At 35.3% G+C, this 15,531-nt stretch overlaps 2 protein-coding genes across 2 annotated transcripts in view; one reads left to right on the forward strand and one right to left on the reverse strand.

Annotated features, from left to right (window-relative positions):
* cmpy (crimpy) overlaps positions 1 to 977 on the reverse strand; it is a 39,237-nt gene extending 38,260 nt beyond the window's left edge. Inside the window, exon 1 of the mRNA XM_081991687.1 lies at positions 645 to 977. Within this exon, the coding sequence (XP_081847813.1) occupies positions 645 to 796 (152 nt within the window). The 5' untranslated portion in view covers positions 797 to 977. The remainder of the gene's footprint in view (positions 1 to 644) is intronic.
* Positions 978 to 7,621: 6,644 nt separating this feature from the next.
* On the forward strand, positions 7,622 to 15,102 carry Papss (3'-phosphoadenosine 5'-phosphosulfate synthase). Its single transcript, XM_081991654.1, has 10 exons — positions 7,622 to 7,784; positions 7,893 to 8,064; positions 8,261 to 8,919; positions 10,681 to 10,835; positions 10,895 to 11,007; positions 13,850 to 13,970; positions 14,025 to 14,197; positions 14,249 to 14,425; positions 14,476 to 14,601; positions 14,659 to 15,102. Exons 2-10 carry the CDS (start codon positions 7,920 to 7,922, stop codon positions 14,889 to 14,891), a joined length of 1,902 nt encoding a protein of 633 aa, XP_081847780.1. The 5' UTR covers positions 7,622 to 7,784; positions 7,893 to 7,919; the 3' UTR covers positions 14,892 to 15,102.
* Positions 15,103 to 15,531: the final 429 nt, after the last annotated feature.

Consider the following 15,531-nt stretch of genomic DNA (forward strand, 5'->3'; position numbering starts at 1 on the left):
GAGGAATCCGAAAATGTGCTTAAAACTATAATTTTCTCACTACAACTGGGTTTTACAAGCGATTTTGTCCCTGTCTGTCCTTAAAAACTGTGTTCCTGATAGTTGAAACTTTAACACCACTTTTCTCTCTGCCTGTACTCGATTTTTAGAATTTTTTTTAGGTTATGGAATAGAAAATTTCATGAGGATTCCGAAAATGTGCTTAAAACTGTCACTTTCTTAAGTGTTAATTCACTTTCTTAAGTGTTTAATTTGCTTAATTCAAAGCAAATGTACAAATAAAATAGTGCAATTAATTCCTTATGAAATACCCTTTCCAACGATGTGCCAGGATATGGTGCCATTTGAAAACTTAGTGGGGATGGCTATGGCGGCAAAGGGGCTGATGGCAGAAATTCAAATCCTACGTAAAAAGATGTCCCCCTTGCAATCTTTGTTGACGTGTCTTAGCATTTTTTAACAGAGAAATTATTTTGGAAGATATTCAGGGTGGCTACTTTTCACTGAAAAACCCTGTATAATAATCATAGGTGTTGCCTACGTCAATCTCAACCCTTAAATTGGAGTATTTTTAGCACCCCCACGCGATATCGCCGTTAAATGTTGTTACTACCAAAATCGATTATCCTGGAATTTTTTCTTACTTGCAAGGATCCCAAACGACCACCCCCAGTCCAGGACAATCCACTTCGTTAACAATTTCACATTCTCGCCGATCACAAACGCAGGCCGGCGTCGACAACCCACCGCAGAAGGCGACGAACGCCACAAACGCAAACACTAACACACTATTCATATTTTTTGCAAAAATGTTGTGTTTTGGGTAAAAAAACACTTAAAAATAGTCACAATCTGGAAACATTGGATGGGAAAGTTTCGGACAAAACTACATCTTCAGGCAACTTCGCGGAACTTTTTGAGGGTTTGGGGGTGAATAAGCACTGACACGCACTGCTAACGGACCACGAATGCTTTTCAAACGAAAACGGGTTGGCTGGGAAAACCCTGACGCAAGCGCTTTTCATTTGTTTTAAAGTTTTCCCTCTATTTTTATTTATATTTCGTTCGTGGAGTGAAGGATAATTATTGCTACAAGAAATCAACCACAGAAATGTGGGGGTTGGAAAAGGGGAAGTAAACTTGTAGAGTCGTGGGAATTAAAACTCCCTGGAAATGGAGACATAATATAACTCCGAGGAAAATGGGTTATTTTGTCGAACCGGTTTTTTCTCACCCCTTTTGCGGGTTTGAATACGGGGGGTTGTTCCTTTGGGTATTCATCCCTCAAAGGGCCACTACTTTCAAGTTTCCATGTCATTTCGAGACAATTTTTATTTTTAAACCCAAATACAGAGTGTTGGGGGACTTATTTAAGAATAATACCTCAAGAAGAACAATTTCTCTTTACATACATTTTCACCTTCACCAATTGTCAAGAAAATTTCTTAAAAAGCCTCAATATTGACTAATATTGTTATTCAAAATTCTCTGATAAAAAACTGCGTCAACTTCTATATAGGAAGTAAATAAAAACAAAATTTATGTAAAGTTCGTGTTTTAATGAAAAAACTAATCATTTGGCAACGAGGCGCGTTAAACGTCAATGACGTGCATTGCCTTCTACTATATTATTAAGATTTACTTGCCTTCTGGCAATTCTGCTCTCCAAATAGTAAATTTAATTTTCAGGTCAGAACGCATAATAATAAGTTTTCTTGACGTTTGGTGGCTGCGCCCAAGCCTTAGAAATAACTTACAATTACCACCTTTTCTTGACAATTGGCGAATGGACCGTATTGATAAAAAATTTGATTCTCTCGGTTTTTGCGTATTTATCATATCAAAAAGCTGCAATCAAACCAGTATTTCCAAAACTAACCAAAAATTGAGTTAACCAATGTTTAGAATAAGGAGAGAGGGGTGCAATAGGGTGGTTTATAGGTTTGACTTTCAATATTAATTTCTGTGTTTTTTGGTGAATTCCAGTCAGGCACAAAATTGCATGTAAAACCCACTTGGAGTGAGAAAATTACTGATTTAAACACATTTTTGGAATCCTCATTAAATTTCCTATTCAATAACATAAAAAAACACTACAAAATTTAGTACAGTCAGGGAGAAAAGTGGTGTCAAAGTTTAATCTGTCAAAAACACAGTTTGTAGAAACAGTCAGGTACAAAATCGCCTGTTAAACACACTGGGAGTAAGAAAATGACTGTTTTAAGCACATTTTTGGAATCCTCATTAAATTTCCTACTCAACAACTTGAAAAAACACTACAAAATTTAGTACAGTTAGGGAGAAAAGTGGTGTCAAAGTTTAATCTGTCAAAAACACAGTTTGTAGAAACAGTCAGGTACACAATTACATGTAAAACCCACTTGGAGTGAGAAAATTACTGATTTAATGACATTTTCAGAATCTTCATTAAATTTCCTATTCAATAACATAAAAAAACAGTAAAAAATTTAGTACAGTCAGGGAAAAAAGTGGTGTCAAAGTTTAATCTGTCAAAAACACAGTTTGTAGAAACAGTCAGGTACAAAATTGCATGTAAAACCCACTTGGAGTGAGAAAATTACTGATTTAAGCACATTTTCAGAATCCTTATTAAATTTTCTATTCAATAACATAAAAAAACAGTAAAAAATTTAGTATGGTCAGGGAAAAAAGTGGTGTCAAAGTTTGAACTGCCAGGAACACAGTTTATAGAGACAGTCAGGGACAAATTGCCTGTAAAACCCACTTGGAGTGAGAAAATGACTGTTTTACGCACATTTTTGGAATCCTCATTAAATTTCCTATTCACTAACCTCAAAAACACTACAAAATTTGGTACAGTTAGGGAGAAAAGTGGTGTCCAAATTTAAATTGCCAGGAATACAGTTTGTAGAGACAGTCAGGTACAAAATTGCATGAAAACCCCAGTTGGAGTGAGAAAATTACTGATTTAAACACATTTTTGGAATCCTCACTAAATTTCCTAATCAATAACATAAAAAAACACTACAAAATTTAGTACAGTCAGGGAGAAAAGTGGTGTCAAAGTTTAATCTGTCAAAAACACAGTTTGTAGAAACAGTCAGGTACAAAATTGCATGTAAAACCCACTTGGAGTGAGAAAATTATTATATTAAGAACATCTTTGGAATCCTCATTAAATTTCCTATTCAATAACATAAAAAAACAGTAAAAAATTTAGTACATTCAGGGAGAAAAGTGGTGTCAAAATTTATACTGCCAAGAGCACAGTTTGTAGAGACAGTCAGGTACAAAATCGCCTCTAAAACCCACTTGGAGTGAGAAAATGACTGATTTAAGCACATCTTTGGAATCCTCATTAAATTTCCTATTCAATAACATAAAAAAACAGTAAAAAATTTAGTACAGTCAGGGAAAAAAGTGGTGTCAAAATTTAAACTGCCAGGAACACAATTTGTAGAGACAGTCAGATACAAAATTGCATGCAAAACCCACTTGAAGCGAGAAAATTACTGATTTAAGCACATTTTTGGAATCCCCATTAAATTTCCTATTCAATAACATTAAAAAACAGTAAAAAATTTAGTACAGTCAGGCAAAAAAAGTGGTGTCAAAATTTGAACTGCCAGGAACACAGTTTGAAAGAACAATCAAGGACAAAATTGCCTGTAAAACCCACTTGGAGTGAGAAATCCTCATTAAATTTCCTATTCTCTTGAAAAGAAACGAAAACTAGCACAGTTTGGAGATTGGAATTCAGAAAGTTTCAATTCAGTTTAATTTTTAACCTAAATTGTGTTATTTTTTTCATAACATTCATTGTATTATTAAGTATATTAATTCATTAAAATGCATTGGAGTTTCAGCTTTGGTAATGTTATCCACAGAATAATGTATTTTATGGAATTGGCTTTCAATTTTCTGAACTTCATTTGATGCTTTTTGAACTTAAATTGATTTTTTCCGAATTACACTTGCTGGTTTCTGAATCTCACTTGGCTTTTTCTGAACGTAGAGTTGGTGGGAATTTTCTAACTAAAACTCATATATAATTAACTAATATAACGTTTTATTTACAATAGTAAAAACAATAAAAAATATGTAATTGAACATATACAAATTCAGAGTGCCTTTTTCCATCTGTTGCCACAAGAAATGGCAAAATTAAAGGCGTTTTGCCACAAAAGTTGCGCCATTTTGTCGGGAAAATAGATGAACAATTCAACACTATTGTTCCAAGTGGTTAATTTTAAAATTTCGCTGGTATTTTCGTAAATATCACAAGTATGACAATTAAATAAAGAGAAAACCAAATCGATTTTGCCATCCCGTAAATCTGCGGCTGTTTTATACAGCTTTAGGTCTGTATTTTCGAAAACAGCCAATCTACCTCCATAAAAAAATGTGTTTTGAATTAAACTGCCCACAGCCAATGGGGTGCGCATCGGTCCCACGCCTGTACCTACAGTAACCCGTAATTGCATGTACAGGGTGGCATCGCTGAAACGGAAAACCTTCTGGTCGATATTGGTCATATTAATGGTCCTGTAACCCATCAATTCAAATTGTGGAATCTCGACACCCTGCCACAATTTTTTAATCTTTTTTGTCCATGACTGGACAGGAGGCTTCACCAGCGACAACTTGTACAACGACATCTTCAGTTGGAAATCGCAAGCTTGCTGGTCAAACACCATACAACCGGGAAACACCACGATTCCCTGACGATCCGGTTTGGTGGGTCGGGAGGCCACGATTTTGACGTCATTCTCGACTACCATGACGTAACAAAAATGGGGCGCAGCAACGTTATTCAAAGGGGCCGTGTCAATTTTTATGTCGTGAGCTGTGATTCGTCCGTTGACATTCGATGTTGACACAGTGTCTTTTGGTTGTCGGAACTCTGATCTGGCCCTAGCCAGTCTAAGTGCTTCTACACGCAGTCCTGCAAAAAAATTATGATTTAGTTGCATTTTTTACATAAAATTAAGAGATAATTGCATGCACAAGACAAAGACAGAAAATATATAGTAGTAGGCAAAAACTTTGAGGCAATGTTGCCAGCTGAGTTTTTCTATGACCAGTTTTAGATTGATTCATTAAAATTTACTGATTTTTTAGCTACTTACTTGCAAGCAACAACTTTCTGGCTATAAACATGTGGTCAGTAGTACCCAGGAACCCTCGTTTGTATTTCGCTGCTTCCAGGGCTTCTTCCGCAAGAACAACTTCGACCAAACTAAAATGGATCATCTTGTTGTAGTCCTTGATCGTTAAATCCGACATTTTTCGTTGATTTCGTTGTGAAAAAGTGATTTGACGCGTTTTTTCCCGGTTATATATCATTTCGTTTGAAACTTCACTGAATTTTTCCCGTAAGGATTTAAGGGCAATTTCCTTGTTCATTTTGAAGATGTTTATCGGACTGAATTCGTTCAGAAACTGAACTCAAAATGGTCCAGTTTGTAGGGCCTAGTCGTCCTCAACCTTTCGGTACCTGTTTTTATTATTTAAAACCGCCCTTTATTTAGAGTAGCCATAAATGGTGTTTATTTGAGACTGTCTGGAGTCGGTACTTATTTTGTCTGCATGGTAATGGTAATGGTCGGTGTGGATGGTGACAGATGTACTGGGACGTGATTAGATCTATTGTACCCCATCTTCTTCTGCTATCTCAAGGTTTCCTCATAGCAGCCCCTCAAGATTTAGTTCCTTTAGGTATTTCTTCCACAGCCAGCTGGTATAATCCCAGTTTGTCTGCATATATTCAGGGTGTCACAAAAATTACTTCTTTCCAGCTTGACACCCTCTTATATGTACTTCAAAACTACATATGTGCAGCTATTGCGTATATAGAATGTATAGTTTGTGATTAGTCTATCTGACTACCAGTCTTGTGATATCTGACGTACAATGCAAAGTTATTTAGCTAACAAACTGTATAAAAATTCATGAACAAAGAAAATAAAATAAAGCAAAATTCAAAGAATTGTGTCATTTTATTGGGCTTGAGTCTAGACAAATTTTATAACCACCCTTACGTGCTCCGAACAATTCAAGCTGGTGGTTATACCCAGGAAATGGGTCCGTAATTAAAATTTGCCATTTTTACCTTTATAAAGTAGGAATTTTGATTTGTTTTACCGTTTGATTGTATACTTTCAGTTTAAAATAAAAGCAAAACCGGGAATTATGCTTGCCGGATATGCGTTCAACCTGGCAACATTGCAGTTCGTCTTTCAAAATCAGAAATGTAAAAGCGGTCATTTTCGAGTCGGAAAATTTACATTTTTGGAAATTTACCGGAAAATTACTTCAGGTTTAAATGAAAATTTTCCTTTATAGGAAAAACAACTGTCAAACTTGTCATGCATTCTAATGGAGATAATTTCAGACATCGAACCGCCATTTGCACCGTCGTACTCTAAGCATAGCTTAAGTTAAGTGTGGTTTAGAGTGTGACTTTTTTCACCTGTACTGTCACAGTCTGATCCACACTTAAATTAAGCTCGGCTAAAAAATGAAAAAATCTCTGAAAAATATTGTATACCTAACCTCAACACTTTTCAAAATAATATGAATTTTTAAAAAAATCTTATTTATAAATTTATCCCCTCTGGACAACACATCCCGGTATAAAAGCTTTAATCTTTCGGTAGCCTGACATTTATACTATATATGGTATACACGGTGATCAAAAAACAATTTCAAGGGCTGCAAATTGGTATATTTAACCACCCTGTAACTGTCAAAATAACGGAGTTACGGGCTGTCACAGTAAAAACTGTCAAAATCAAACAATAACTCAGATTTAACAGTAAATAACTCAGTTATTCGACGTTTTAGGTAAAAACTATCTACAGGGTGGTCAAAAGAGAATTTCAAGGGCTACAAAGTGGTATATTGAACCACCTTACAAATTATAGGCCTACTTAATGTAAAATGTTGGTATCAATATTCAATTGTTTTTGCTCCTACAGCCTTACTTTGCCGTGACTACTTAAAATTTTGGTGCACTTTGCTAGAAAATCGTCCCTAACTCGCTTATTTGAAACACTCTGTATAAAACCACCGTATAACAAAAGAAAGCTAATGAACGGGGCTATCACGTGACGTTAAGTAGGCACGAGTAAGTTGCCCGATTTAGCCGCTAGAGGGCGCCAAAGAAGACTCTCGTTTTTTGCAGTTTTTGATTAATATCTCAGGAACGTTTCAGGTAAGAGGTCTGAAGTTCTAACCACAAATGCACCTCGATAGGATGCAACTTTTACCTTCTATACATTTTTTTGGTAACACGCACCGTTTGACCTTTAAAAATTAAAAACTAAAATTGTCAAGAAATTTTAAGTGAATCTTTTTTATCTTCAAAATTAACCCCAACTGCCTAAATACCTCTAGGTTAATAGAACAAAAATGTAAAAAACGAATTATTTTTAAATTTTCCAATTTTTCAGGAAAATTTTCTGGAAAACCTTCCATAAAAATAATTTTCCGGAAATTTTACATCCCTGTAAGGATTTTAAGAAACATGTTCGTCTTTGTTTAGTTCGATGAGTGCAAGAGAGAAAACTGATATATCAATGTAAACTGTCAACTGCCAGTGTTGGTTTTTGACATTCCTCTTTACTGCCATCTGTCATCTCTCGCTCTTTGTTTATATAGGTTATCGATCCACGTCAAACTTTGTTTTGATGAAAAAAAAAGGTGATTTTAAAGTAAATTTGGCCTTGTTTGGAGTAATTTAACCTTGCACTCGTGCAGGCTATAAAGTATACAGGGTGGCCACTTGTATAACAAAGCAGGTACGTGTTTTTCAAATTCTAGGCCAATTTGTATGTGAAAGTTAATAATTGGGAAGCCCCTCCCTGTGTTTTTACAGTTTTAATTGTTTAGCACTTTCTTTGCTTTAGTGATAGTCAGTTTGGGAAAGTGCAAACATGGAAAACGTCTACAAGAAGCAAAAAACTGGACTTCAAGTGGCCACCAATGTGACCAAACAAGATCATATAGTGACCAGAGCTAAAAGGGGACAAATTTTAGGGCATTTACGTGGTTTCCGGGGCTGCACAGTCTGGTTTACAGGTAGGACTTACTATATAGGTTGTTGATTAAATTTAAAATACCTTGTAAATGATAAGGTTTTGTTTTTTTGGAAACCAATCCTCTGTATATAATATCACACATATTAGGGCTTATTAGTGACTTACCTATTAAGGATTTATGATAAAAATTACTTTAAGTTTGTTTATAAGCATTGCAAGGTCTTTTTCACTATTAGGGTTATCTGGAGCTGGTAAAACTGCCATCTCCTTTGAATTGGAGGCCTACCTAGTCTCTCATGGTATTCCAGCCTACAGCCTTGATGGCGATAATATGAGACATGGTCTCAATAAAGATCTGGGCTTCTCTAAGAAAGACAGAGAAGAAAATATTCGTAGAGTGGCAGAGGTGGCAAAACTATTTGCTGATGCCGGTCAGGTGTGCTTGTGCAGCTTCGTATCTCCATTTGCGGAAGATCGTGAGGTAGCCCGACGTATTCACGCCGATAATGACTTGCCTTTCTTCGAAGTATTTGTTGACACACCTTTGGAGGAGTGTGAACGTCGCGATCCTAAGGGATTGTACAAAAAGGCTAAACAGGGCATCATACGCGGATTTACCGGGGTGGATCAAGTGTACGAGACGCCAAACAACCCAGAATTGGTTGTGAAAACCATTGAGTGTACACCAGATGGTACTAGACAGTACACGGTGGCGGAATCCACGCAGTTGGTTATTGAAATGTTGCGCGATAATGGAATTATACCCATGTTTGAAGAAAATGAAGGTTATGTAACTGAATTGTTTGTTCCTGAAAGCCGATTGGCTAGTGCGGAAGAGGAGGCTGCCAGTTTGCCTAAATTGGAAATTGGGGAAGTTGATTTACAGTGGTTACAGGTGAGTTACACGAAAAAAATCAAAATTTAGTTAAGAAACAAGCTAAACTTGTTCTTGCCAGCATTTTCGTCATAGAAAACATTATAAATCTAGGGCCGCATTTGTTTTTACGCTCCATGGAGCGAGCAGAGCTTTTTTGACGTCACTATGACGTAATTTGGGAAAACCATAATTTGATCAACTGTCAAATTACATCATTGTGACGTCAAAAATGCCCTGCGCGCTCCATGGAGCTTGAAAACGAATTCAGCCTAGATCTCCATCTTAAATAGCAGGCCATGAAGACACAACATTTGACATTTGATTAAAAAAAGCTATTTCGATAGAATCCGCCGCCGGAGGGAGCCACTTTATTTTTTTCGAAAAAATCGCATGACCCATATACTAGAAAGCTTAAAATGTCACTTTTAATGGCGACGTTAGCGGTTTTGGTTTTATACACAAACGTATACAGATACAGTAAAAAATATGTTTTTTTTAATTGTTTCGTGTAGTTGATTGCAAGTTGTGAGTGAAAAATCAAAAAAGGGTTCATTCCCGATCCAGATATGTATAGATAGAGCTCTTTTATATACAATCAAGTCTAGCCTAAACAAATTGGTTAGAACATTTGTCCTGGAAAGTACACAACACACAGCAAACTAGTTTAAACACCGTTCAATGTAAGAAAATCTGTAAATCCTTGAAACTAGGTAAGCAAAACTGGTAAATGGTTCTTATGTTATTACCAAGAACATTCATTCAAAACTATTTTTGTTGCTCTCACAATAAAGGATGCTTTAAATTGTAACTCACATACCTGTGCATGTAACAAGTACCTAATAAGTTTACTGTACTAGAAAGCACTTGTACTTACCAGTTAGTATAGTGTTTGAGTAAAATCATTCCATTTCAAAGTGTTCAACCACATTTGAGTTAGATCCGGTTTTTTGTAAAGTAAAAAAGACTTTTTCCTGAATTGTTGTTACAATGTGGCTTGAAAAACTTATGAACGGCAGCAAACCAAAATAACTTACGCAAATAACCTCAAGTTTTGATTTTAAACCGTAAAAATTCATCTAATCCTCAAAAAACTCAATTTCCACAATACAAACTAACGCAAACTGTCACCACTATTTCCGCCATTTTGGAGTTTTTGACAAGCACCTTCTAGGCTTTCTAGTATAGTAGGCGGTGCATGACCTCATGATTACAAAATTATACGCAGGTCACGTGATTTTTCGGATCATATCGCGTTTAGATCCGAAAGAAAACGACTAATTACCAGTTGTCATTGTTGTTGTCATTATGATGACATCTATTTTGAATATCCTTCACTAAAGTACCTAAAAGGTATAGTAAAGTTAAGGTTGCATATTTGTGTTGTTCGTGAGTTTTGTGAGTGATATGAGAGTGTCAGATTATGAATCAAGAGCAACTTCTAGCAGTTTTAAGTTTCCTAATCCCGCAATCAATCTATTAGCATTGATGGTAAAAGCAGGTTCACTATTATAGTCCGACTTACTATAGAACACACCTTTTTATCAAAACCTGATATTAACAAATAGAAAAACAATAAAACATTTCACAATTATTGTAGAGTTTCGGTTGTTTAATGTGAAAGCACACCAAATATAACATAAAACTCCCTCTCGCGGAGAAATTATCGTAATAGCTAGGTCCAACCTGTCAAAACGTGACTTCAAACAGTCCCATTGACATGTAAATCTAGATTTATAATGTTTTCTATGATTTACATAAAGATGTATCAAATTTGTTCAGATTTTGAGTGAAGGATGGGCCTATCCACTCAAAGGATTCATGCGCGAAGACGAATTTTTGCAAGCCGTCCACTTTAATTGTTTACTCAAAGAGGGCGGCGCTGTTAATCAGAGTGTAGCGATAGTGCTGCCTCTAACTACGGTGGACAAAAATAGGTACTAGAAAAACCTAAAATTTGAAGTGTATTTTGAGAGGGTTGAGGAATTAATTGTAGATTGCAGGACAGTTCCGCCATCGCCCTGTATTATGGGCAGGTTTGTTATGCCATTTTGAGAAAACCAGAATTTTATTATCATCGAAAAGAAGAACGAATTGCCAGACAGTTTGGTGAGTTTTCACGTTAGTTAGCTCTTCAGTTTGATAGTCAAATGTCAAAAATGTGTGCAACTGTCATTTTCAGTTTGATATTGTTAAAAAGTGTAACTTTTGACGTTGTACCTATTGAAAGTATATGGAACTAAATTTGGTCAAAGTATTAACCTTGAAACATTTAAGCTGTAGTAACATAAACCATCTTATTTTGACAGAATGAGTTAGAATGACATTTCAACGTTTAAATTGTCAAGTGTCTACAAAATGATTGAAAAATGTCTTGATTAACATGGTAACCAAAAAAAAATAAAAAAAAATATTATTTTGACGTTCTATTTATCAAAAGTGGATAAAACTGTTAATATTTTATTTTGAGATTATATGGTTAAAAATGTCATTTTTGACATTTTGAGACTTCCCATGGTGAAAGATATTGATTTGACATTCTAACGTTGAAATTACCAAAGTTGTCTAAAACTCCCATTTCTGAGCTTAAATTTTTTTTCTGTTAACAAAGTGAAAGTTTCAAAATATTTTGAATTGTTAACGGGTAAAATGCACTTTGCAGCTTTATGGGTGAGAGTTTCTGACAGTTGTGACGTAACTGTCAAATTAAAAACTATCCTAGTGTCACGTGACATCTGTCAGGTACGTCAAAACTGTGAAAAAAGCTTAAATCCCAATGAGACCTTATTAATTGCTTTGGAAATACATTTGACAGCTCAAAAATGGGAATTTTGACAGCAGATGACTGAAAATGTCTATTGTCAACTGTTGGTATACTTTGAAACTGACACGTGTCAAAATCCAGCCCAAAATGACAGTAAAACTATAGAGAAACCCTGAAAGTGAATTAACCCTAAAGAAAGTATATTAAAATCACTTTATAGGGGTTTATGGTTGTGTATCTGACAGTTCTGAAGTATGGTGGTTAGTTTCACATTGTCGTTTGATCTGTCATTACCGGAACAACTGTCAAAAATGAAAGTTATCCGGGCTTATAAGCCGTGGTCCAATGGAATTTTTCCTGAAAGAATATAATTTTAGAACGTTCGAGAATTATTTAGAACTTTGTAGAACATTCTACAACGTTTTAGAACATTCTACAACCTTTTGGAAGCTTTTAGAAGGTTCGAGAATTATATGGAAGTTTGTAGAACATTCTCAAACTTTGGAAAACATTCTACAACGTTTTAGAACATTCTACAACCTTTTGGAAGCTTTTAGAACGTTTGAGAATTATTTGGAAGTTTGTAGAACGTTCTCGTACTTTGGAAAACATTCTAGAACGTTTTAGAACATTCTACAACCTTTTGGAAGCTTTTAGAACGTTCGACAATTATTTGGAAGTTTATAAAACATTCTCAAACTTTGGAAAACATTCTAGAACGTTTTAGAACATTCTACAACCTTTTGAAAGCTTCTTTATTTTCTTTTAGATAATTCTCAAACGTTTCAAAATCTTGTAGAATGTTCAAAAACGTTCTAGAATGTTTTCCAATGTTCGAGAACGTTCTTCAAGCTCCCAAATGATTCTCAAACGTTCTCAAAGCTTCCAAAAGATTGTAGAATGTTCTAAAACGTTCTACAATGTTTTCCAAAGTTCGAGAATGTTCTACAAACTTCCATATAATTCTCGAAGCTTCTAAAAGCTTTCAGAACGTTCTAGAATATTCTGATTCGTTCTATAAGGTTGTAGAATGTTCTAGAACGTTCTAGAATATTTTCCAAGGTTCGAGAATGTTCTGCAGCAAGATTTTTTGACGGAAATCAATTTTTTTGGAATTTTTAATATCAATTAAAATTTTTTATTCTTTCTTTTTTTTGAAAGTTTGTTTTTTTGACGGAAATCGATTTTTTTTAATTTTTAAAGTCATTTGAAACCAATTTTTGTCAAGAAAACCATCATTTTCACTCAATTTTTGAATTTCGAAAAAAAAATTAAAAATTCAAAAATTGTGGTTTTTTGACGAAAATCGATTCTTTCAAATTTCTAAAATAAACTAATACCAAATTTTGTCAAGAAAACCGTCATTTTTGAGAAAATTGACGTAAAAACTAGAAAAATTACTTTTACTTTTACCCGAAACAATAAATTCTCTTATTTAATTTGGAATACCTTTATTAATACAAAAATAACTAAAAAATTGACAATAATGCCTTGAAATTGGAATATTTAAGTTAATCATTGTCTTCCTCCATTCCTTCCTCTTCTTCTGGATCTTACTCAGGTTCTGTACGTTTTTGTCTTTGGATTCTAAAAGAAACGCCAAAACTGAGTTTAAAAATTTAGATTTTACTAAAGTACAATGCTTAATGAAACGCATTTTGACAATTGCCAGTTCATGACAACGTTTCAAGTCAAAACTGACATTTGAGACTTTCTATGATGGAAGATAATAGCCGCATTCGTTTTCAAGCTCCATGGAGCGAGCAGCGCGTTATTGACGTCACAATGACGTAATTTGACAGTTGGTTAAATTATGCTTTTGCTAAATTACGCCATCGTGACGTGAAAAACGCGCTGCTGGTTCCATGGAGCTTGAAAACGAATGCGGCCAATGATTTCTGTCTTATACAGGTAGAACAAACAATCGTTGTGACGTTAAAATTGTCAAAATAATTGAGAACGACCATTTTTCAATTTAAATCAGTCAGAAACATGTTGTTTTAATATTTATTCAGTCAAACATGTCATTCTAAGGTTGTAAAATGCCAAAGTTGTCTAAAACTCCCTTTTTTTTTTAGTTTAAAATTGTCACAAATATATTATTTTAACATTTGTTCTGTTAAAAATGTCATTTTTGACATTTTGAGATTTTCTATGGTGGAAGATAATGATTTCTGTCTTATACAGGTACAACACACAAAAATCACCCTCACGTGCGCTTAATTATCGAATCGGGTGATTGGTTGGTAGGTGGTGATCTTGAGGTACTCAAAAGAGTACAATGGGGTGACGGTTTGGACGAGTTCAGGTAGGCCAAATTGGTTCTACTTTTAGGGTTAGTTTTAACCCATTTAACCGGCAGATTAACCCCTAACGAGTTGAGGAGAAAGTTCAAGCAAATGGAAGCGGACGTGGTGTTTGCGTTCCAGTTACGTAACCCCATCCACAACGGTCACGCGCTTTTAATGACGGACACGAAAAACCAATTGCACGAGAGAGGCTACAAGAAACCGATTTTGCTCTTGCATCCTTTAGGTAGGTTTTAGAGCATTCTGTTAACTTTATCTGTCATATATTTGTGAACAGGAGGGTGGATTAAAGATGACGACGTGCCACTACCGGTAAGAATCAGACAACATTTGGCGGTAATGGATGACGGTCTGCTTGATCGAAATTCAACAGTTTTGGCAATTTTTCCTAGTCCGATGCTGTACGCGGGACCTACTGAAGTGCAATGGCACGCCAAAGCTCGTATGAATGCTGGTAAGTTAATCAAAAGCGAACAGAAGAGATTTTAAGGAAATTTGTCAAAGGTGCAAATTTCTACATTGTGGGGAGAGATCCTGCTGGTGTAACCCATCCGGAAGGAAAAGAGGCAACTCCCGACGGAAACTTATACGAATCCACCCATGGTGGACGCGTATTAAAAATGGCACCAGGTATCAATCAAATAACTAAACCTACAACTTCTCCAGGAAAATTATTTTTTTTTTTAGGATTGTCTGAACTGGAAATTATTCCTTTTAGAGTAGCAGCGTACGATCGTAAAGCGAAGAAAATGAGCTTTTTCGATGCCTCGAGAAAAGCCGATTTTGACTTTATTTCGGGCACCAGGATGCGCACCCTGGCCAGAACTGGTGAGCATCCGCCTGACGGTTTTATGGCCCCCAAAGCCTGGGAGCTGCTCGCCGGTTACTATCAGTCGGTTAACTCCCAGAAAAGTCATTAACAAATGCGTAAAGTCCCATTTTCCGCACTGGTTAAGCCACAACCGACATATCTGAGCAAGTTCAGAATTTTACTTCACGGTTGTTGTTAAATTAAGTTTGTTGGTCAGTTATTTTATTATTATATTGTCATGTTATATACCTATAAATATATAAATGTTATTTACGTACTCGTTGATATGTAATGCAAGAATTAAACCATTCCAATATTGACCTTTTCTTTTTATTTTCAGTAAAAACCTACATTAAAGACATTTTTAAAATTTAATAGGCACTATCAGTCTAATGCATTTATCCACCCTCTACAGTGTGGTCCAAATTGGTGTAGCATGTATTGGGATCTCGAAAACGGTAAGAGCTACAGAGTCGGTTAAATGGGGAAAGTTTTAGAGAATTTTATGTGAAACTTATTTCCGGTTTCCTTTTTAATTTTTTAAGGCACTTTTTTACATAGAACACGATGACGTAATTAGAAAAAATCTATCGTCATTGGTTTCCAAGATATGGATGATAACTTTGTAAATTCTTATGGCCGCCTTCAAGATGGCTTACAAAGTTATCATCCATATCTCGGACAAATTTATCCCTTCTGGACAACACATTCCCAGTATAAAAGCTCTAATCTTTCGGTATCGTGACATT

Source organism: Ips typographus, linkage group LG13 (assembly GCF_016097725.1).
Source record: "Ips typographus isolate SLU linkage group LG13, UJ_Ityp_2.0, whole genome shotgun sequence".
Taxonomy (NCBI): domain Eukaryota; kingdom Metazoa; phylum Arthropoda; class Insecta; order Coleoptera; family Curculionidae; genus Ips; species Ips typographus.

What these genes read in the sequence shown, in the direction of transcription:
- Papss (XM_081991654.1), top strand. Translation starts at nt 7,920, where the DNA reads ATGGAAAACGTCTACAAGAAGCAAAAAACTGGACTTCAAGTGGCCACC. An exon ending in CTGCACAGTCTGGTTTACAG is followed by an intron (nt 8,065 to 8,260) that starts GTAGGACTTACT and finishes TTTCACTATTAG; the next exon opens with GGTTATCTGGAGCTGGTAAA. An exon ending in ACTACGGTGGACAAAAATAG is followed by an intron (nt 10,836 to 10,894) that starts GTACTAGAAAAA and finishes AATTAATTGTAG; the next exon opens with ATTGCAGGACAGTTCCGCCA.